Source organism: Monopterus albus, unplaced genomic scaffold (assembly GCF_001952655.1).
Source record: "Monopterus albus unplaced genomic scaffold, M_albus_1.0 scaffold170.1, whole genome shotgun sequence".
In the NCBI taxonomy this organism is placed as follows: domain Eukaryota; kingdom Metazoa; phylum Chordata; class Actinopteri; order Synbranchiformes; family Synbranchidae; genus Monopterus; species Monopterus albus.
The window spans coordinates 141,707-165,302 of NW_018128050.1; the positions used below are offsets into that span (position 1 = coordinate 141,707).

The 23,596-nt window shown below is 45.6% G+C and overlaps 3 protein-coding genes across 7 annotated transcripts in view; 1 reads left to right on the forward strand and 2 right to left on the reverse strand.

The window, feature by feature from the left end:
• zgc:114188 (40S ribosomal protein S17-like) overlaps nucleotides 1-1,394 on the reverse strand; it is a 4,511-nt gene extending 3,117 nt beyond the window's left edge. The window contains exons 1-2 of one of the 3 annotated variants that reach the window (XM_020615826.1): nucleotides 1,295-1,394; nucleotides 205-356 (exon numbers count right to left, since the gene is read on the reverse strand). In XM_020615826.1, the coding sequence (XP_020471482.1) occupies nucleotides 205-356; nucleotides 1,295-1,297 (155 nt within the window). In that variant the 5' untranslated portion in view covers nucleotides 1,298-1,394. Of the gene's footprint in view, nucleotides 1-204; nucleotides 357-1,069; nucleotides 1,094-1,158; nucleotides 1,246-1,294 lie in introns of those variants that run through there. The other 2 variants (XM_020615827.1, XM_020615825.1) reach the window with 2 other exon arrangements.
• A 1,904-nt stretch (nucleotides 1,395-3,298) lies between these two features.
• Nucleotides 3,299-6,569, forward strand: commd9 (COMM domain containing 9). The gene is made up of 6 exons (XM_020615824.1): nucleotides 3,299-3,458; nucleotides 3,710-3,826; nucleotides 4,057-4,196; nucleotides 5,223-5,257; nucleotides 5,757-5,860; nucleotides 6,204-6,569. Exons 1-6 carry the CDS (start codon nucleotides 3,348-3,350, stop codon nucleotides 6,339-6,341), a joined length of 645 nt encoding a protein of 214 aa, XP_020471480.1. The 5' UTR covers nucleotides 3,299-3,347; the 3' UTR covers nucleotides 6,342-6,569.
• A 143-nt stretch (nucleotides 6,570-6,712) lies between these two features.
• Nucleotides 6,713-22,946, reverse strand: fcsk (fucose kinase). Of its 3 annotated transcripts, XM_020615820.1 has the most exons (25): nucleotides 22,578-22,946; nucleotides 21,881-22,032; nucleotides 21,007-21,057; nucleotides 20,808-20,933; nucleotides 20,252-20,324; nucleotides 19,213-19,310; nucleotides 18,972-19,052; nucleotides 18,381-18,500; nucleotides 17,287-17,458; nucleotides 16,726-16,832; nucleotides 16,072-16,173; nucleotides 15,813-15,986; nucleotides 15,460-15,533; nucleotides 14,872-15,227; nucleotides 13,776-14,010; nucleotides 13,527-13,693; nucleotides 13,165-13,392; nucleotides 12,582-12,725; nucleotides 11,276-11,395; nucleotides 9,753-9,940; nucleotides 8,970-9,069; nucleotides 8,343-8,566; nucleotides 7,731-7,837; nucleotides 7,473-7,641; nucleotides 6,713-7,276 (listed from the first exon to the last, which is right to left on the reverse strand). In XM_020615820.1, the coding sequence occupies exons 1-23, from the start codon at nucleotides 22,660-22,662 to the stop codon at nucleotides 7,766-7,768; spliced, it is 3,249 nt and encodes a 1,082-aa protein (XP_020471476.1). In that variant the 5' UTR covers nucleotides 22,663-22,946; the 3' UTR covers nucleotides 6,713-7,276; nucleotides 7,473-7,641; nucleotides 7,731-7,765. The 3 variants fall into 3 exon arrangements, with proteins under 3 accessions (XP_020471476.1, XP_020471474.1, XP_020471477.1); XM_020615818.1 differs by having other exon boundaries at nucleotides 7,473-7,837; XM_020615821.1 differs by lacking the exons at nucleotides 20,252-20,324; nucleotides 20,808-20,933; nucleotides 21,007-21,057; nucleotides 21,881-22,032; nucleotides 22,578-22,946 and having other exon boundaries at nucleotides 7,473-7,837; nucleotides 19,149-19,223.
• Between the last annotated feature and the right edge of the window lie 650 nt (nucleotides 22,947-23,596).

Sequence of the window (23,596 nt, forward strand, 5' to 3'; positions counted from 1 at the left end):
AGAGGTATTGATGGTTTAATCATATTTACACCAGATGTTACTGAAATGTCTGCAAGCGCCAGGGTCTGATAGAAACTGATGCTCCTTCAAACACGGGAAAGGCTTGCTGATAATCTTCCTGTACTATCAATGACCTGGCTACAGGATGCCATGATCACTTTCGATACAGGGAGGAAGATGCTGAAGGCAAATGCCTGCACTCACCCGGCAATCTTGTTGCGGAGCTTCTTGCTGGGGATGATGGCAATCTCCTCGCACACCCTCTTATTGGTGTGGAAGTCATTGCCCAGCCGGGTGTAGTATTTCTCGATGATGACCCTAGCGGCCTTCTTCACCGTCTTGGTCCTGACTCGTCCCTGCAGATGTGCACATTACAAATGGAGCCGCGAGATTGTAACTGTCAGACTATTAAGACAGAAACAACTATGTGCTTATGAATGGATCATTGCATGTATCTTCAGTTAATGCACAGTAAAACAGAAACAAATCCACAGCTCTAACTCTCTCGCCACTAAAATTATAACCAAGCTATGAAACTAACCCACCTGAATTTTCACGAGTTTAGATTCTTTCTAAACGAAGTAGCACTGGTCAAACCTAAATTATCATTACGTTCTTATGCACAGATGTTAAAATATTAGCTCCAGACGTTTAAATGTGGAGCTCCACATCCTAAATCCAGCAGATATTTTCATCTCAAGTGTCATTTACTGAGATGAACCAGAACGGCGGCTGCCTACCTGCACCAAGCCATTTCGCCTATAAAATATTAAATTCTACAAGCGATCTCTTTACAGTTTCAACAGGAACACACCAACGTTAATTATGACTAGTTTTCAACAGAAGCAATTGCCGATAACTGACCCTCTGCACAGCCTCCGGGGGAAGCATAAGATACGCTCAACAGAGACAAGCTAACCCCGGTTTAGCATTGCAAAGCTAACTAAGGATGACTGACATTTGATACCAATTTAACCGCCTTAACTAGCTAAAACAAAACACACAAAGGAGTAATGTTATTCTACATTTTCTGGTTAATTAAACCGATAAAACATGAATAAACACCGACTTCCATCAGCTTGAAAACCACTTCGCTCCGCTTTCGCCGTTACCTTCAGCACTACATGACAATACAGAAAATAAAACGCTCAACTGTACCATCTAAATATTAATACTGCAAACAACTGTTATAATAAACAGTCCGGTCTCCATGGATGAGATTATCGGGCAACATAAGTGATTAAAACGCGAGGATCATGTTAGATCGTTCAAGTAGACGTTTAAAACCACCCACCATGTTGGATCGGCCTGGTAGAAGAGGACGAACAGTCTTCCGGTGGAGGTTTCAATCCACAGGCGGAAATGTAGCACAGAAACTTCCTGCTGCTCGCGCGCCGCCTGTCGGTCGGATGGTCAAACTACAACAACAATGTACTGTACTGGACACTATCCCACTTTACCATTGAGCTAAATCAGGATTTACACTTGGAAAAAATATCACTTGTTATTGTGGACGGATGGCCCAGGGCTTCAGTTTGTAGTACCTGCAAGCTTCTTGTTAGAAAATCAAATAACCATACACAAAGAGAAGCAAAACCACAGAGTCTCAAAACAACTACAGAGGCCAAACAACAAAAAAGACAAATGAAACAACCACAAAGAGACACAAAATGAGCACAAAAGGAACACAAAACGTCAACATTAACCGTTCAAGAAGACAAACAAACAAACAAAAACTAAAGTGTGATATAACTATTTTGTCAGCATAGGCTCTTAGGGGGTGTTATGATTTATTATTGTTAAAAACTGTTTTATTGCTATTTGCTACCAGTCATGCCTCTGCGGTTACATTTCGGCTTATTATTACAGACGTACTTATTTTATTTCATCAATTTATTTCAGATTAGCTTTTTAAATTACCTGCTGCCTTCATGTGTTATAAATGTGACATAATAATCGCCTTTACTGGCCAAGCATGTTACACACAAGGAATTTGTTTCCGGTACATATAGTGATGGCCCTATGACACCCGAGGCTCCGACACATGCGTGGTAGCTCATAAAGCGATTGTTTCGAACCACTTTACCAAGGCGTGTTTTGCTCACATGACTAGTGACGTTTGAATCACTTGAGGGACGTCTGAAGTAGTTGGGTTCGTCGGACGTCAGGTGAATCAGTTGATTGGTTCGGTTTGTCATGTGAATCACTTTGGATCCAGTGTATTCAGAGGTAGGATATCCCTATTTAGTGGCGTTCATTTGAATCTGCTTTGAGAGTTAGTAGTGTTGTAGAAGATTGTGTATTTAGTGGAGAATCACTGTAGATAGAGAGATCAATAGATAGCTAGATAGTAAGTTACATAGAGAAACAGATAATAGTTACATAGCTAGATAACAGTAGATAGCTATAGTTACATAGATAGTCCTAAATGACATTAGATATAGATAAGATACAGGTATATTACCTATATAGATAAGATATATATATAGATATAGATATATTGCATATATAGTTACCCAAACTTCTATGAATTATCCAAGCATTTCCTGTGTACCCCAGCCTCATTTGTGCCATGTGAACGGGTTTTTTTCTAGGCTGGGGAAATAGTCTGTAAAAGGAGAAACCGCTTGTGTCTGAAAACTGTGGATATACTGTTATTTCTCAATAAACACTCATAAACAGTTACACAAGCACACCCACTGCCCTGTTCTTCAAGCACACCCTCTTTACCCACATACCCATGAACCTCTTTACCAATGAACCCCAAAACAAACTTTGCCAAAGTCCATACCCGTTCAAATGGCACAGATGAGGCTGAGGTACACAGGAAATGCTTGGATAATTCATAGAGGTTTGGGTAACTATATATGCAATATATCTATATATATGTTATCTATATATGTAATATATCTATATCTTATCAATATCTAACGTCATTTAGGACTATCTATGTAACTATATCTATCTACTGTTATCTAGCTATGTAACTATGATCTATTTCTCTATGTAACTTACTATCTAGCTATCTATTGATCTATCTCTCCATCTACAGTGATTTTCCACTAAATACACAATCTGCTACAACACTACTAACTCTCAAAGCAACTAACCAACCTACTCTGCAAAGACAGATTCAAATGAACGCCACTAAATAGGGATATCCTATCTCTGAATACACTGGATCCAAAGTGATCCAGTACTTTGGACGTCCCTCAAGTGATTCAAACGTCACTAGTCACGTGAGCGAAACACGCCTCGGTGCAGTGGTTCGAAACAATTGCTTTATGAGCTACCAGGCATGTGTCGGAGCCTCGGGTGTGATAGGGCCATCACTAACTTCATTTCCCATGAGCAGTACTAGCACCCTTCTATCACATGATTCACAGATGACGTCACGTGTCAACATGGCAGCTTCTGTGTCCAGCGAAGATTTCAGCAACTTACAGCTTCTTCTAAAGGTACTAACCAACAGTATCTCCTGTTTTAAGCCCTAGCATGTGAAATAAAACATGTTTTTGTTTTCTGAGTAATGAAGCTGAATATTTCAGAAGATGTATGAGTTGATTACATAAACATTTGGGGTTTCTGTCGATCGACTAATCACTTCATCCACTAATGGTTTATGGTGGAAGGTGTGGTTGACTCGGCTGGTTGCTTAAATTCAAGCTGACCACTTGTTGTTGTTGACTCTCAGCTCCTGTCTCCTCAGGCTCCATCCAAAGATGCCGTGAGAGACGTTTGTGTTCGGAGTCACAGAGATCCGAGTCGCCGACTGGCAGAGACCACAGCAGCAGCATTCGACATCCCTGCTGCCCAGGCTGCACAGGTAACACCCACCCGGGTCTGTGTGAGTGTGTGGACAAACGTGACCATCGTTGTGAGAACAGGCTGACCAGTTCTCACCCCTTGGAGGGTGCAGATCTGTTTTAGGGTCGGATTGGTGGATGCGTATGTCAGACACAGAAGTAGAAAGGTGTGTGCAGAGATGTTAGACCACCCAGCACACAGACGAGAGAAGCTTCCCGTTTGAACCTGTGCTGTGTGTCTTTTCTCCAGCTGGTCCAGTCTCTCCACCTTCTGTCTCATCACGTCCTCTTCTACAACCTCAGCTCCCCGGAGCAGATCCTCGCTCTTTTCCCTGAATCTTTCCACTCTAGTCTGAAGAACCTGATCACCAAGATCCTACTGGAAAACAGGTCAGCACCACAGATTTCTCTGCTGACTGAATCACATTGCTACCTTTCACACGAGTCATTTTTAAAGATGTCAGTAGTACAGAAGGAAACACAGTGACAGAGAAGCCTCCTGACTGATTGGAAACCCAACCAGTGGGGTCACTGATCAAACAGCCGATCATCATCCTGATGATCTGATTGATCAGTTTATCCCCAGAATGTCAGACACTGGTAAGAAGTCCCACTGTGACTCTCCAGAGCCAAAGGTGGCGTCTCCACATGTCTTGCTGTGTCCAACCAGCAGATCCACAGAGACTCAGCTGATTCTCATGTCTGACAAAGAAAAGCATCAGCTCCTCACATTAAAGAAGGTGGAACCAGAACATGTCGGTGACTGTTGCTTCTAAATAGCTGAGGTTCATTTTCTACCAGTGAACTGACTCATGGCTGCAGCTGTAGGTCGCTGAATGGCTTCATGAGGACGACACAGCTGGTCTGACACAGCGGGTTGGACACAGTGAGGGAATTTGGTTTGTAAGGAGGATGTGTCTTCCTCCGACAAAGGAGACCTGATGCTGCTCTGGAGACTCACCCCTGCTGGGTGGTGGTCTGTCTTCTCAGCTGTCACCTGCTGTATCTGCAGGTTTGTGATAAAGTAGCTCAACTACTTGACTAAACTAATTTGGCAAATATAAAAATGAGTTAATTTAAAAACATACAGTTGCAAGAAAAGGTCAGAGAACCATTAGGAATCACCTGGTTTTCTACATGAATTGGTCATAAAATGTGATCCATCTTTATCCAAGTCACAAATATAAACAAAGACTATACTGAAGTTAATACCACACAAACAATTATGCAGTTTGACCTGACTGGCTTTAACAAGAGTCAGTGTCACATGTCCTGTTCTACCTCCTGCATTTCTGGACTTGTCATGGACTCCTATCACTTTGTTTGGTTGATGTGGGGGGAACCTAAGTTATGCACTGGTACATAAATGATTAAATGTAACCCAGCTAACATAACTCTCCTTCTGGTGTTTTTCAGTTCAACATGGAGGACAGAAGCTCCCAGTAATCAGAGTGAGTACATTTCATTTTAGAGTTTTCAGAAGTTTGGACACCCTTCTACCCTAGAAACACTCAGAGCTTCATTAACTCCTTAGGACTTAATTTACTCATTAGGACATTGTAAGGCAGATGAAGAGCCATGGTTAGGAAGTTTCAGCTGGTGATAAACTCCAACTCGTCAACCATGGGCTCCTCCAAGCAGCTGGCGGAGGATCTGAATGTGAAGCTGAAATTTCTACTGTTCAGTGTGTCATTAGAAACAGTGGGAGTCAGGATGTGGAAGACCAAGAAAGGTTTCAGATCAAACTGCATGTCCGCTGAGCTGAGGACAAAACTGAAGCTCTCCTGTGTTTGCTGCAGGAGCTGGATTTACCTTTCACTTCAAAAACAGGGAAATACTAAACATGAAATTTACCCAAATTTATGCATAAAACTGTATTTTACCCTTGACATCTTCATGTATGGCTGCTGTGTATGTCTCTGAACTCTGTGTGTGTGTGTGTGTGCACAGCCTCCCTCCCCCTACTTAAGGAGCTGAACTGGAGAGTGGACATGGTGACCGGTTCGGACTCCGTCAGTCGTATGTCCATCCCCACCTGCCTGGTTCAACTCGAGGTGGGTACAAACCTGAACCACACTCTGCGATACAGCCAGTGTCCACTCCATTAGGCACACCAGGAACATGTAACAGCTCTGCCATTTGTTCTGTGCTTACAGTCCAGACTAACACTGACAGAGAGGTGGTAGTTTGCAGTGTTATACTGGGAACTTTTAGAATTGGTGCCCACCCCCTGCACATGAAGGGGGCAGAATGTTAGACCCACACCGTCCAGTACAAATCCACCAGTTAATTAACTTCATAAATTCTAACAAGCCAGACGCCCCAGCCCCGTGTTTCTGCTCCTTCTAATGTTTGAACCCCACTCACCTTGCTCCCTGTGTGACCTGCTGGTTTCAGATGGAGGATGCCAGTCCGTCAGCGGACGGTGAGTCGGTTTCCACGGTGACAGTGGAACTGAGCAGGGAGTCTCTGGACACCATACTGGACGGATTGGGACGCATCAGAGACCAGCTGTCTGTGGTCGCTGGGAAATAAAGACTCATGTCCGAGATCAGATTTTCTCACAGGCTGACACTGAGGGGCTTGGTTTGAAGCTGCCTGATACCGCGTACCAGCATTAAACATCTTGAGCTGTTTCCTACTGCTAAATGTTATTTGTCCTTTTCCTCAGAGTGCGACTCTTGTTTGGCTGAAAACAGCCAGCTTGTACCATGGTTGCAGACTGACAGGAACATGAGACAAACTTTAGATAACAGATTTATTAAAAAGTATTACTCTGCACTTATTTGTGTTGTATTATACTGTGCTTTCATCTTTTGGCTGCAGCTCATTACATCAAGAAAAACTTCATATCTGGCAACTTGCGATGGACAATTGTCATTCTGACATTTTGTACATTGAATCCCAAGAAAACTTAAAACTCCAGGTTTGTTACAAAGGATTCCTTTTCCACATACTATGAAAATTAACTTGGTAACACACACAGCATTTCTTCTGTACTGAGACGACCGGCATCTTCTTAAAGCCAACAGTGTCCACACTTTCTGAGAGGCTGGTTACAGTTGTTGCAGTTCATTTCATAATCAAACCTTTATCCCAGCAGAAACACAGAGTGCAAGGTGTCTGAGTGACGGAGCAGCGTGCGACATGGCTCCTTCATTCACGTTCATTACTAAAGCTGAACACAGAAACATTAGGAACCCAAACATATGTTTATCTCTTCCTACAGAAGTCACAGCGAGCTCGTCACTACCACAGACCCCTGTCACGCTGGGTTCACAGCGTCACCTCTTACAGACCGACTGGAGCCGTTTGGCTGGATCATTCTAATGTTTCTACATGTTGGGCTTCATGGATCTTTTAAATCACTGCTGCCGATTCTCAGAAACATGCTGCGTTGTTTTCTATTCCTAAAGGCATGGATGGATTACTGAACGGGCCCATGGGTCACAGAGCATCTGTTGAGGTGACTGTCAGCACAAAATGAGCAGAAATACAAAACAACCACAAAGAGATGCAGAATGATTACAAAGAGGCACAAAACTAAAGGAGATGCTAAACAAGTACAAACAGATGTGAAATAGACAAAAAAAATTTAACCAAAACAACCACAAAGATGTAAAGTGACTAAAAATGAAGTAAAATAAGTGAAAAGAAACAACCAACCTGAAAGACACAACGTGACTGCATTGAGAGATGCCAAATGACAAGATATAGGTGCTAAACTACCAGAGATGCATAGGTGACACAGTTTGTCAGTGTGGGGGACCCGCTCCAGTGCAGAGGGGTGGGGCCTCGATGTGTCTCATCCAGGCCTGCATGCGTTTGAACCACACTGAACGGTTTGAAGGATAAATGTCTGTTACATGCTATGAATGTGCACACACCAGAACCTGAGCAGCGTCCTGACTTCTTTAACATCACCTGGGTTATAAAACACAGACAGTGTGTGTGTCTCCTCAGGATGGTGGGAGCACTGTAATCCCGTCCATGTCCAGCTCCACTGAGTGAACGCTGAAGTCTCCCAGACCCTGAAACAAACCATCATTCACTGCACTGACCAACCAGTCGCAGCTTCCCAGAAACAGCTACACAAACCCGTCACCCAACAGTCAGCTAAATATTTCCACAACTAGCAGATACGGATCATGCCTGGTGTCCATGTCTATGTCAGCAGGATCTTGTGTTTACAGCTTCACAGTATAAACCTGAGATCCATTCACCGATGTAACCAAAGAGTTTGAGTTGGAAAAACCACTAGGGAATGGCTTTAGTGGTATCAGTCATAATAATGATAATAAGCTGTCCTATCCAGCTCGACATGGACAAGAGACATTACAGTGCACACATCTAGTAGCACTGAGCCCGTACATAAAACCAGTGTTAAGTGCAAAAAGAATGTGTTCACATAAAGCAGATAAATAAATCATAACACGGTGGTCCAGTGGAAACACTAGCGAATCAGCAGGCTGCAGTGTGACAGTGGTGAGCTAGTAGAAGTAGAAATGCTGATTCATCAGTAATCACGGCGCTTACCGGCGTGTTGCTGAGGACCTGCAGCACCGCCTGCTGCTGTCGAGGCTCACGGGTCAGCAGGTAGAGGAACCCCCCGCCTCCAGCCCCAGCCAGACTCTGACCCACGACCAGGGGCCTCAGGGCCTCCATCATGGCCCTCACAGAGGCCGGCTCGCATCCAGGGGCCATCAGCTTCTTCTGCTGCCACGAGCGGTCCAGACATTGACCCAGTGTGGACAGGCAGCCTGGGGACACACAGGGATTTCCTTACTGTCTGAGGTCTGGGGAAAGGCCTAGGACATGCAGGAAAAGATGAAGTGACAGGCCAAGCAGAAGAACTACATTTCACAGACAGCTGAGGTTTTCCTTTACAGGATGCAGCTGGTGATTTTTGGACAAAAGATGGTGTCGGCAGACTAGCTGTGAAGAAGTGTTCACTTATGCTTCTGTGTTAATCTGAGAAACAGCTGGTGTTGAGCAGCAACTGCTCTGTGTTGTTATCAAAGAGAAACAGAAGCTACAGTGTAATGTGACCACTGGCGCTGTACATGGATGTTGACCCAGTGTATTTCTGAGTCTCTGGTATACGAAGCTGATTCTGCAGTATGAATCTCGCTGTATGGGCCCTGCTGTGCTGAGTGGCCTCACCGTCTGAACAGGCTCTGGCACAGTCCTCCGAGTTGGCCACCAGCTGCTGGGCGTTCTGGACCATTGCCGGCACACGGCTGTACCAGCTACGAACCACATCCTGCAGACCAAACCAGCAGCAGCAGCATTAGTCAGACTGGTCAGACACTGGGTCCGGCTTCCACACTAATCAGTCACGCTTTCTGCAGTGGGTAACATCCTTCACTGTTTTCTACTCTAAGCTGAGCCTTTTACCTCGTTTACGTTCACTGTCAGATCTTTACCATCGACTTGCTCACCACTTGTCAATCCCAGCTAAAACCATTTAAAGTTTCACCAGAGTTTCCTTAGTCACACTGGATCTTACAGATATTTGGCTGCTGGTCACAAAGTCACCTTTAAATCTACCTTCATTTTCTGCATACACACACACACACACACACACACACACACACACACACACACATCTCGGTGCAGTTAGTGACGAGCAGGAGAGAGGTTTCACGTGCTGCTCTGACATTGTCATTTAGACGGAGCTTATCTTTTGGTTTAGTACTGAGCTTTAGTAAAGATGTTCTGAAAATATAACGGAATTACAAAGACCACATTTATTTATTTTCCTACTTAGAAAAGATCATTAAAGGTTCAAACCACCTATTTTAAAAAAGGTGAACCTTCAGAAAAAGTTACTTTCCTTCAGACTGACAGGTTTACATGACCCGTTTAATCTGAGTAATACTGAAATAAAATGCTCCTTGTAAACCTGTGTACCTTAGCAACGAGACTAGAGAGACAGGTCCTGACCTGCAGCAGGTTTCGAGCCAGCCGAGTTTTGCCGGTGTAGACCAGCAGCAGGTGCTGCTCCAGAGAAACCATAAAGTCCTTTGGTGGGCTGAGACGTTCCACTTCTACCTGCAGGGGCAGAGACGGTCGGGAACGACCCACCTTTACTCCACCCACCAGACCTCCTACCTGATCCTGCCAGCCTCCACCTGGACAGCAGGGGCAGAAGAAGAAGATGCAGAAAAAACAGCAGGAGAAGAAGAGATGAACTTGCCAAAAATGTATACAAAGCAGATCAAGAGTTGGTGGCATAGACTGTGTATATCTCTTTCTATACAGTCTCTAGTTGGTACCAGCTCCACCGAGTAAAGCAGAAAACCAAATCTTTCATTTGGACCACGTTGATGACATGCTGGGAGATGAGCTCTTACTGGTAGGTCAGACTGGGACGCACTAAACTAAATTCATCTCTGCACCTCTTCAGAAATCATCCAAGTGGAAACTGCGAGTCACATTGTCTCTGTTTGTCCTAAACATGCAAATGAGAGAGTAGTGGAGGAACAAAGTGACAGATAAAACACAAACACGGTGGTGCTTGGACCCAGTGCACCTGCATGGGGGGCTATCTGTGATTTAAAGTCTTAATCTGCAAAGTAACCAGTGTAGATGTCAGCTAAGTGTAGTAAACATACAGTATACTGTCCACCTGACATGTACCAGTACCTAAAACTGTACAGTACATGAATCAATGTACTTAGAAGGTTTCAGCAGTGGACATGAGTCTTTGTACTGATCAGTGCAGATATTCCACTGCCAACAGTGTCCTGCATATAGTATCTAAGGATGAGCAGAGAGTGTGATACTCGTGTATACTGGAGCTCTCAGATGAGGTTTCAGTGGACCTCTGGACTGCACACAACACTGCTGGGAATTTTTAAAAATATTTTTAGGTTCCGCATCAGAGGAAATACAAGAATACAAGTCTGGCACGTGGGAGTGTGGACACTAATCTTTCCCATGTATTCTGGCACTGAACTGAGCTTGCATTGGAAACACACCCACACGACACTGATGGCAGTGTTCAAGACTCAAACACCTGAGTTTGGAGACAATGTATGTGGGTCACGTGCTCTTTTTGAAGCACAGGGAGGATATATAGCTGCTGCGGGAAAATGGCTAAGCCCAGCACCACATGCGTGAGAAACTTTGTATGATATCATTTCAGAACAACAGACTTTCTCTGACAGGACTGAATAAGGGGGCAGGGCTTGTAGCCCCAGCAGGAGCACACTGTGCAATAGTACTGAAACTGCAGGAGAGTTGCAGTGTCTCTGGGAGTGAAGGCAGGTGACGTGTAGCTACTTGTCAGAGAAGAGGTAACTGCAGCTAGTGGGGACAAGGATAGGTAGCAGAACCTGTGCTGTCTCTCGTGCTGAGAGTCTTTGTCCTGGGCCCAGAACCAACAAACTGAATGGAGACGGACCATCAGACAGAGAAGGTGCAGCAGTTCTACACCACACAACACAGAGGCCAGGGTCTCAGACCTGTGGTGAGGATCTGCTCCAGGTAGAGGACTGCGTGGATGAGGGAGTCTGTGCTGTAGGTTCGACCTGTGCACCTGTACACTGCAGCCAACAGCGCCCCCGCCAGGATACTGCTGGTTCCTGCAGGAGGACAGGTGATGAGACTTGTGTGTCTGGCCCCCACACCACCAGACCAACTTTAACAATGCTCAGAGGACATGTACATGGCAAAGACACAAAACCTGCAGCTTTAATCATCTTCATTCGTCACATACTTACAGTCGGGGGCCAACAGACTAAAGCAGAGAGAAGCCTGAACTCTGATGATACTTAGATCAGTTTTTGCAGGTTGACCAAGTTCAATTTAAGACTTTTAATGGCATTTTAATAGCAAACAGAATGTGATTTAATACAACAGCCATCTAGTGACCCACACCAGAGAGGAGCAGCAGGTAGAGACCTGTTTACCATGTGCATGGATTTACTGGCAGGTGTATGACACGTCTGTCAGGAGGCCGCAGCTGTTTATAACCATAACATATGCTAATATCTGCAGCAGAGAATGAATGGATGGGTTAACTAATAAAAAAGTAAATTATTGAATGTTCTCATGTTTTACATAAACTGAGACCAGTTAAACATTTACAAAAACATCTGTTTGGTGTAGTTTTTGGTCATTTGTAGCAGATGTCCGTGTTTTTCCATTATAGGAACGCGCTGAGCCCAGTAACGCTTGTACCAGGCCCTGCGTTTGTTTCTACTGCCCTCCGCCTGCTTTGGTGCCACACTCCATCAGTTAAATGTCAGCACCTCTCAGGAGGTAGACATCAGGAACACCAGGGGGAGGTGGTGGGTGCACGCAGAGCATCTTGTCTCAGTCATTAGCATTACAGGGTTTCAAGGTAAAACGATTAAGGACCACGGGACCACGCGTGGACCACGGGCAAAGCGGTGAAGACGTCACATTTCTGCAACAGCTGTTTGATAAACGGCTCCTACAGCCTCTGTTACTGGCTGATTGGTGCACTGTGGAGTGACCCTCCACGTCCTCTGCTCAGATGGGAGTGTGTGTGTGTGTGTGTGTGTGTGTGTGAGAGAGAGGAGCGCAGCCCTTACATCCTCTAAATAGAAAGCGGAACAGGGAAAAATCAGTGGAAAAACAAAGCAGGATGGTCCAAGTCTAACCGGAGGGTTATGTGGGCCGAAGTACGGGTGTACCGCTCATTAGGTTTCCATAGTGGACATGCAGCTTATGACAGGTTTAGTGTTTGTAGGAGAAAATGTCATCATGTTTTCCTGCTCTCCTTCATGATGGTTGGTTTCTCACCCAGTCCAGATCCAGTGGGCAGCACTGACCAGCTGTGGAGCTCCACCCCTCCTCCCCACCTCTGCATCAGCTGTTGCCCCAGAGACTGGCGAGAGGAGAGGGACACCAGACCACTGCACACACACACTGCCTTCAGCAGGGCTCCTGTAACACACACACAGTTCATCATTCTTCATGGCCAAGATCCGCGAGTGAGCCTGGCTGTGGGGTAAATAAGTGCAGATCGAGAGCTTTGTCATTTAAGGCAGAATTAATTTCAAATGAGCCCAGTTTCTTTTACAGGAAACATAAACTACGTCCCCATCTCAAGCCTTAATGCTCAGATATGATCTTCAGTCAGTGTCCCTCTCTATCACTGTCTTTAGATTTGACTGTTCACAGCTGCAGTGAATCTTCCAGCAGTAAATTGATTTTATCTTACAGCATCACATATTCTGCTTAGGTTCTACTGTAAAATGTCTTCATGGGTTTCACTCTTTCATCTTCTATGAAATACTCTTTGTATGAATGTTGTACACGAGCTCATGGGCTGAATTCATGGAGCTGGAAACAGCTTAGTGCCATCAGTACTTCAGCTTCCTACCAGGTGCGTGAGGCTGACAGCAGTCCTTCAGGTCATCCAGGCTGTCACACACCATCTCTGTGGAAACCCCATTTTCCCACTCTCCGGAGAAGCTAACCAGCAGGAGGCGAGGCTCCGTGATGCGACGGGCTCTGGCACCAATAGGACGCCTCCCATCAACCTTCACTGCAATGTTGGTCACACTACCGCCATGCTCAAAGGCGATGGGAGGTGTGTCGCTCCACCCGCCTGAAGCACAGAGACGAGGCTGTTAACTGAGATTTAACATCAGGGTAAAACAAGTTAGAGGCTCAAAGACTTTTCTCCAACCTGGCGAACTGCACACGAACGCCCCATTTTGATTTGTTTCCCACTGGACTTACCTGCCAAGTCCAATCTGGCCGGACACTCCACTTTCTGCCATTCCCCAAGGGGCGGAACTTCACCATGGCCAATGGAAATGAACCTCTGCGATGACATCACAGCCTGTCGCAGCAGCACCTGTCCGGCACCCTCATAGTGTCGTGCGGCCCGGACCAGCAGGTCTGGTCTGAGGGGGGCAGTCGCAGGAAACACAGGTCAGTCTGCAGCAGCCAACACAGTACTGAATTAACCCACAGAGTGAAGTTCACCTGCTGAGCCAGCGTCCTCTCTGTGCAGCGAGGGCGTGGACTCCGCCCCTCAGATCGCCCTCCTCCAACAGGAAGTAGGCGGCGCTCCAGGCCTCGTTAGCAGCAGGTCCACTCCTCAGACCTCCTCTGCCCCCCGCCATACACACCAACACTTCAGCGATACAGGGGAGGCAGCGAGCAGCCACACCCAACTCTGCTCCTGACTCCGCCTCCTGCTCCCAGCTTCCTGCTGCAACTGAAACAAGATGAGAAAGTTCATTATGCCTGGTGTCATTTTCCATATCCTTAAATGTGCATACTTAAAGCAACATTGTAGTGGGTGACTCTTCAGAGTGTGTCCAGGTTGATGGACGGAGCAGCCTGACCACCTGCGTCACCGTCTGCTAAGTAAACTCTGATGCTGACTCTGTGATACGGCAGAATGAATCTGACGTGTGCAGCTGAAGCCCAGCCCCCCAGCGAAGAGCAAAGTGAGCGAGCACAGGGCTCAGGAATGTCACAGAGCAGGAAGAGACTCTGATGTTTCTCTAAACACTAGTATCCAACACGTATAAGAGAACAGCTGCTCCAGAAAGTGCAGAGGCATGTTGGGAATGTTCTCAAGTTTTCAGTTTTACCTTAAAACCACCATCAGGAGCAGGTGAGGATGATGAAGTAGCAATAGGTAAATAATGAGCCAGCTGACTGCTCAGGTGCATTGATTAACAGCCTAACTGTTGCCTGAGAAATCTGGTTCAGTTAACATTAACCCTAACCCTGCCGAGGTAACAACTTCTGCTTACTATCGACTACTTCCTGCCAAGGCCACCCAGCCCGCCATCTTGTCTGCAGCTGCCTTCTCTGAAATTAATCAGGCGTCAGAACCCTGCTCACACTGCACGTCAAACGACAACGGGTCTCACTGAAACTCCTGTTCCAAAATCAGTCAGGGCTAAAACCAGGCCAAATCCCCTCAGCGTCTGCCCGCCTTACAGTGGCATGAAAACAACATACACAGGTAGAAGCACCTCAAAATAGTACCATAGTACAGGAGAGTACTTGGGTACATGGACTTACTCCCATAGATGATACAGTGATTGCACATGGTTCGACTCACTCTTGTCTAGTGTTTCCAGTAGCGCCCCCTGCTGTCCACCCAGCACCGCCGCCCGGAAGCATGGTAGAAGGCACACGTCGGTCCGACTCCTCAAGGCATCAGACACTCGCCTCCTCCCTGCCAGGAACAGCAGCTCCTCCCTCCACTGCAGCTCCACCTCCTGGTGGGTAAGGGACAGTACATCCTTCAGAGAGAGCCTCCACGCCTCCCTCCATCTCTGCAGGCAGCCACCTCCCCCAAGTAGCCAGCCGACACCTTCCTCCAGACCAACGGCACCTGCTCTGGGGTGGAGCACCGGGAAAAGACGAGCACCCAGGAGTGAGTGCTGTTCTCCGCTGAACCACAACTCCTCCAGCCTGAGAGGAGGATGAAGAGAAGAGGAAAGTCGAGGAAGAGGAAGTGCAGACAAAGAGAGATGAAGGTGAAGATGATGAGGATAGAGGAGATGGATTGCAAAATTATACAGTACAAAATAAACATGATCACCCAGACAAAGAGAATGGCTGACAATGACCCATAAAAGTGCATGTGAAGTCAAAAATCATTTGGAAAGGTCAAAGATCCTGTGATGAGCAGAGTGAGTCCTACTGAATTCCTGTCCTGCTGTAGAAGAGGCTCCACCTCTGGTTGAGGAAGGAGGCACCGCTGTCATCAGAGGAGGCCTGAGCAGGAGGATGAAAATCAGAGATTAAACTTTTCCTTTTTAGCTTCTTTTTCTAACGTTCTTTTATCTCCTGTTTTCCCTTTTACTTCCTGTAAAGTGCTCTACATATATTAAAGGTCTTTCATTTTGTTAAATCCATGCTTCATGCCACAGACGACACCAGATTTCTGTCCTCTGTATAGGAGATTGTTTTATTACGCCTCCAACACCAGAACTGTTTTTCATGAACTTTCTATTGGTAAATGAATTAACTGTTTTCATGTCTTGTGTTTTTCACCTCCAGGTCGTCGTCTGCTCCCATCACCGTGTAAACATTCAGCTTTAACTCCCCCAGCTCGATCCGATGTCCCTGGACGATGATGTTATTGGCCAGTTTCAGCTGTCTGATACATGATGATGCTGGTAACTCCAGACCAGACAGTAAACAGCCTGACAGGACTTCCAGAGGACCCTGCAGAGGTCAGAGATCACAGCAGGGCTGAGACACATGCCTTTAAGCTGCAGTGACTGGCTAAACCATATGTTAACCTCCTGACCTGTAGGTGGCAGTGCTGCACCACCGCTCCAGGCGCCACGGTGACGTCTCCCTCCAGAACACTGTTGATCACTCGACCGCCTTCACTCACCATACTCTCTCTCTGAGTGGGGACAGGAAGCCAGATGTGTTAGTGAGAGAGATGAGACACAAACATGTAGCGGCCTCATCCAGCTGCGTCTGCCGCCGTACTGCAGCAGGGCTCAGACAGTGTAGAACACCAGAGCTTCTGCTGTTTTGGATGTTAAAATCAAAAAACTGACAAAACCAAGTAACACATAAGATTTCACTGATTTTGTGATTATTTTATTTTACTGTTTTAAAACATCACCATCATTTGTTATTTATTGTTATAATAAGGTTTGACAACCAAATGAAAATGTAAAGGTGAAAAATAAAAATATTTCACTACAAATGTAATCAAAGCCAGAGCTGTGAGGCTGGACACAGTTTTACTTAACCTTTTAAATGTAGTATTTATTGTAATTACCCAAGTCTGCATTTTTTTCCCCCAGAATTCACTGCTTCAGGCTTCAGCTGCCCAGAGCTCCTCCATGGCGGCTGCAGTGAACACAGCAGCTCATGGGGATTCTGTGTTTGCTGGGGACCTGACTGAGGACATTTTAAAGGTCAAGCCTGAGAAACCAAGTGTCACCTGGATGTGAGAGAGAGTGTCTGTGCGTGTCCAGTCACATGTCAGGCGGTGGACATGCTGCTGTCCAGACAGGCTCAGATAGTCGTAGTGACCCCCGGGGACATACACTGAGGAGGAAAGACAACAGGACATTTTGGAATAATTCAGGCCTTTTCTCTTATGTTACTGGTACAATTATGAAACTAATGGACCCAGCCTGTCAGCTCCGTCCGACATGAGACCCAGCAGGCCAGGACGTTTCACGTGTGGTGAATGTTTATGGAGAAGCTTCTGATCAGGCCAAACTGGACAGAACAGATCATAACCCAGCGGTCTGGGAGGAAACAGGGCAGTTTGAACGTCTCACACACACTACCTGGTTGTTATTCTCGTGTGCACGTGGCTCACATTTCAGTTACACCTGTGCATGTGTGGCAGTTTAGGAGCTCAGTGGTGTTCACACCGGAGCTGGGTACATTGTGCTGACACACATGGACGGGAAGCAGCAACACAACAAGGTCAGAGCTGAACACTGAGGCCTGGGATATGGACACAGCCAAAGCAGAAGCAGGAGACACCCACCCAGCCTGAGTGGAGTCCCCCTGAGGATCCTCCACAGCTCTGTCCTGCCACTCCTCACTGTTGTCCCCTGTGGTCCATTAGCTGAACTGCAGCCGGCTCTCTCCTCACTCACAAACTGATCCTGAGTCAGATCTGAGCAGAGACACTTCAGCAGGTCCAGAAAGAGAGAGATCTGAGGAACGACAGCAAGACAGATGAACTGAGAATACAGGTTTATTTCAGAACAGCAGTCCAACAGAAAATGAGCAAAAACAGCTCCACAGGTTGAGAGCAGCGTCACGTCTGCAGCGAGACAGAGCCGCTGATCTCTGCTCTGGTCACGCTGCTCCACCAGAGTCTGCACAGAGCGACGTGTTGGAGCTGTTTGCTGGAAACAGACGGCCTCCTGTGTTTGCTGAGGAGGAAACCTGGGGGTCTAATAACTGGTGGATAACAGTGGAGGTCTATGGCACAGAGCAATAAGCTGAACCAGGGAGGACACCACGTTCACTGGTGCTGCTGGTCTCTTTGTGGGGAATAGCACAAAGAACCAGAATCATTGGCTGCATCCTTTAATCATCAGACTCCTTTAAAACCCATGTGTATTTCTGTATGTGGAGTCTGTGTGGATTCCTCAGGAGATTTATTTAAAGGGCCATTAAAATGTTTTTCAGTTCAGAGGAAGAAGCATTAGAAGATATAAATGAAATAACAGCTTTGTGAGTTGACTTACCAGCTGTTAAGAAACTGGGACTGACTCTGTTTCTCCTCTTTTTATTTTTGTTTCTTCTTTGTGAAATATATAAACAGAAATTCAGTTGTATTTGGTTTATGAATAACATCTTGCTCTGGGATCATATATAAACATTTACTGAAGAAACTACTGAATGAAAAGGCATTAAATCGTCTCGGTGTGCACTGTGCAGTAACGGTGAGAGCACACGGTTTGGACAATAAATGGGCTACAATGTGCAAAAATACAGAAGTAGCTCTCTGTATTGTTCTACATCATATGATCAGTACCAAGCAGTGCATAGTTTAGATACTGGAATCAAGTTTAAAAAATTCCACATTGCTCTTCTAAAGCATCTGATGCATCATAAACAGACAGGCACCTGGAGGGGTGGAGCTCCAGAGTCCAGGCCCAGGTAGGTGCAGCCATCCAGAGGAGGAGTGACGTGAGTCTGCAACAGCTTCTCTGACACAGACCTGCTGAAGAAGACCGGGCCTGACACCTACAGACAAACAGGAGACGTCAAGCTGAGAATATCATCTCAGAACATTAAATATAACATCAAATATAAAGTCTAGGTTTCCAGAAAGCCTTTTTTTTTTGCTTCTTACTGCAGGTTCAGAGTTTGTCTTTCCACCAACAAGATTATTATTCTAAAGTAAAACAAGAAGCTGTTGGTGTTTTACATTGGAATAATTATGGCTGCAGCTGGGCCTGTTTTGGTAATAATATTTTACTGGTTAGTCATGAAGAGAGGTTGACCTGGATCTGGTGAGGGTGACGCCATGCCCCGAATCAAGGCGAGGAGGCGTTTCCAGAAACATGTTCCCTGACCCTTTTAGAAAACACATCGCTCTAAAATTACACCGCACCAGCAGCTTCTGCCCAAAACACCAGTATCTGCCTTTAATGTTCGAACTGGGTATCAGCGGTGCGTTTGATTTTACTGCTCAGTGCAGGAAAGACGACATACCAGAGGCACTTTTCCATCAGGCATCACAGCTTGTTGAATCTGCTCCTTTGTTCCTCTGTAGATGATGTCCCTGACCTGACCCTGTAAACAAAACAAACACACCTTCAGTCCCTCACTGGACTCAATTTAACGCTACAAAGGATGTTCATTAATCCTACTGTGATAAACAACACTTACAATCAATGAACAACATAAAGACATGTAGAAAAAGAAATGACATTAGCCTGAATGACATGGGCACCTGTGGGTCGGACAGGTAGACTCCGTGATTGGCAGCGTAGGAGACGTCACCTGGTAAGGCTAAAACCCGAACACCGGAGAAGCCGTCCCACGACAAAGCTAACACACATACAAACAGGGACATAAACACATAATGGTGCACGTTTATTCATGTGCATCAAACAGGCTCATGGCTCTGACAGTTCGTTCATCCTGCTGCCTCCAACTGTCACTTCATGACTTCCACTGCTGGGGGCGTTGTTTGCATTTGATTGGCGGAGGGTGGTAAATGGTCTTATACCTGTATAGCGCCTTTCTATGGAGCCGGAGGAGCGGGTCGTTTCCTAACCGGAGGATTAGCAGTTCGATTCCCGGCTTGTCCAGTCAACATGTCAAAGTGTCCTTGAGCAAGACACTGAACCCCAGTTGCTCCCGGTGATGTCACCGGTGTGTGAATGCGTGAGTGCGAATGGGTGGATGGCCGAATAATGTGAAAGCGCTTGGAGTGTGCTGTGGTTGTATAAATGTTGTGGGGTGTGACACTGGTCCGTTCTCCCTCCGTAGCTGGTCCAATTAAAATAAGTGTTAAATAAATGTGTGAAATCAGGTTTGTTCTGAAGCTGACACCAACTGTCCGTCTCATGCTTAGTTCATATCAATAAACAGCTGCAGTGCAATCGCTATGGATCAGCAGAACTATGAGGATCCCATCACCATTCAGGAAAATCACTCAGCAGAGGAAACCGGTAGAGCAGAAAGAAAAGTGTGAAGTCAGAAGCACTGTTTCTTAGTAACCACTCAGTGTCTTGCGAGGGGCCAGCGCTTCAAAACTAAGTTCAGCTGCGTTTTTACTGTCACTGATTTCAACCATGGCTGGAGAGTCAACATAACAGGATTACTGTTACAGTTACTGGTGGACTAATTAACAAAGGATTAAGACTACTAGACTGAAAATGGGGGAGAGTAGATACTGAGTGCATACTGAACTGTTTGTAGTATTCTAACAGTTAGAGTACTGTAGCTGTACTACTGTAGGCAGTAAAAAGTGGGAGCACACTAACCAAAGTCTCGAGGTATGGTGAAGATCGTGTCGGTGCTGCAGACCCAGACACCGGGAGGAGAACCAGGACAAACCTGGGCCACAAAGACAAGACCGACCGTTTCTAAATGGTCTGTAGGAAACTAAACATCCAACCTGTGGTTCAACAAAGCAATGCAGTTATACTCATCTAGTGTTTCCAAGCAGTAGTCTATACAATTCATGGACATGGCCAAAAGTGTCGGGACCCTCATACCTGACCAGAACAAAGCTTGGCTCTGTTCATCCTGGAAAGCTCTGAAGCAGTATAGAAAATCAAATGCAACGTGCCTGTGTTATTAAACGTGGAACAGAGAAGAGTGGATCCAGTTTGTACTTATTTCAGAGAAACCTGAAACCCTTTTCCTCTTTAAGCAGAAGGTACCAACACTTTTAACCACATCTGTGTCTGTGTGTGTGTGTGTGTGTGTGTGTGTGTGTGTGTGTACACTGTCACTATTTTATAATGTAAGAAGTTTGAGTTTATCACTATGACGCTCTCTGTGTAGAACCGACCAGCAGACACAGACTGAGCAGACCTGGTTCCTGAGGCGGTCCAGCAGCAGGTCCAGACAGCAGACCGGAGCCTGGACCCTCTGGTCGGGCTCCTCCTGAGGCAGCCAGCAGAATGCACGGCTGCAGGAGCTCCAGGGAAAATCTCGCCCCTGCAGAAGAAAAGCAGCTGTGAGCAGTGAGAAACACCAGACCAAAGGCCAACACACACGCTGCAGGACTCACTGTGTGCAGGATGAGGATGTGAGCATCGTCCAGGACATCAGCCGTCACCACCTGAGAAGCACAGCACAGGAAGTACAGCTGCTCCGGCCAAAACACACCAGTGTCACAAGTATCAGGATGTTACACATTAGATTGTCATTTTATTGACCGATTCATGTCTCAGTGATCTGGACAAGTCATCTACAACTGGTACTGAGTAGTAAGAAGAACTAGGTGCTGCATTTAAGTACAAATCTGAGGTACTTTCCATTTTCTGCTATTTTATACTTCACTACACTCCACAGGGAAAACACTGCACTTTTTACTCCAGTTCTCTGACAGCTGTGGTTACAAAGTAATTTGAGGATTAAGAATTCAAAATACAACTGGACCTACAAGCTGGTAAAGTGCAGCTTTCTGAAAACACTTCAAACCTAAAAGGCAAAACTGAAGATGTGGCATCAAGTTCCTTTTACATTTTACTGAGTTGTTATTTTATGCTGTATGTTTCTGTGGAAGCTGGAGTCACCTGTTATTTTGCTGATTATTTTTTAACTTTAAAGAATCCAACAGAAAAAGCTGCAGAAGCTTTGACAACTCAGGATCAATAATCTAACAATCATTTATTGGCCACAGGAGCCCCTTACCTTTGGTACTTTGAGTACATTTTGTTACTAATACTTCTGACTATTACCTAAGTGGGATTCTGAATGCAGGACTTTTACTATTGGAAGCCATTTTTATTTTATCAGCAACCGACCAGATTGACCGTTCCTAGTTAACTGACTAACCAGTAACATCTGGCCAGTCTAAACTGTGTCTAAACATTACTAGCATGTACACCAGTTTGACCAGTGCAGCCCAGTCAGAGCAGTGTGTTTCCAGTGTAACGTACAGTGTGTCCAGCTCTGTTGCTCAGGTGTTCAGCAGCGACCAGCAGAGCGTTCAGCGTCGCCCCCCCGCTGCCCAGTGGCTCCTGGCGGTCCGGCACCGTCAAAACCAACGTGACCGGAGAGAGAGAACCACGCTGCTGCCGCAACTCCAGCTCTGACACACACACATACACACACAAGAAGAGAAGAGTGGTAATGTCTAATCTGCAAAAAAGGAATTGATGTTTGTTTTAATAGGCATACGGAACTGGGGACATATTTGCCAAAAAACAATTATTAGGTGAACTGTACACTGTCAAAATAATTAAAGTTAGGTTTTGTTTCTTCATTTCAAACGGACATTTAAGGCACTTCAACGATTATTTTAGTACAATTTATTTTCTGCATAAATCAGTTAATACTTTGGTATACCCAACAGTCCAAAACCCAAAGATAGAGGCCTACAACAAAGAAAAGCATCATATCCTCACATATGACAAATAATTGTTTCGTCTTTTTAAATGAAAAAATATATTTAAAAAACCCCTCAATTATCAGAACAGTTGACAAGCACTTTTCTGTTGATTATCTGATTAATTGAATGATCACTACAGCGCCAATAAAGTTCGAATGAATCATCTCTGTCAATCAGCCCCACCGTCAGGCCGAACAGTGCCACTGCAGCGGACAGAGATCGTAAAATAGGCAGATGATCCTCACCCCTCTGGAAGGAGTAGACGCTGTCCTTGTGTTGACAGGTCAGGACCACTACCGTCCAGCTGAACCCGCCGCTGCTGCCCGACATCTCCAGTTCTGACGGCTAACTACGTATAACGTAGCTAATTCTGTAGCTACACACCAAGGGAGTTTAACTGTTACCGACCACAACAACTGGATGGATCACTTCTGATGGTAGACACACAAGGAGCACGATTAGCCACAAGTTAGCAGTTGGAAAGTAAACCTAACGGATGCTGCTCGGTTTAACTTGATGTCTGCCTATAAGTTAAATGTAAAAACAATGTTTGTATAGAGAGAAATGCTATTTGCGCACGGCGTTGCTTATTTTTGTTTGTTTCCTTGTAGGCTCGACCGTGCGGGCTGCCGTAGGCTGAGAACCGATGTGTTTGACATGTGCCTGTGGACCTCCTGACGGGGCGGTTAGCTAAACGACACTACAATGGTTGAGCAATAACTCGCATATATCTGAAGTACTTCAGTTAAAATGATAGTTAAAATAAATGAGCGTTAAATATCCTGAAGGGGTTTTAGAAGCAGCATCGGTTAAAGTAACCCGTTAATACAGCGCCGCTGTATTAACGTTGATAAGATTGAACTGATACAACATGGGGCCAAATTGATTTTAGTGCGGGGACATTCTAGCAGGGCGGAGTCTTGGCCAACAGGGAGTCAAACGTGGAGGGGTAGCTGCAAAGATAAACGTTATGCACACATACGTAGTGATGTAATACACACAGGCCGCAGAGCTGAAGCTGATTTGCAGCCCCTGCCTCTGATTAGCCTTTAAAATAAAGGTTAAATCATACAAATTGACTTAACAGTAAAACTACAACTAGCTCGTGGTCAGACTGGTGAAAGTACTCCGACCTTAGGAAAAGTACAAACAGGAATTACAGAAATACACTCACAAAGCCCTACATTCAAAAGCTATTACTGCTAAAATATAGTAATGGCTTAAAGTACAAAAAGAAAAAGCGATTCATGTGCAGAATGGCCGA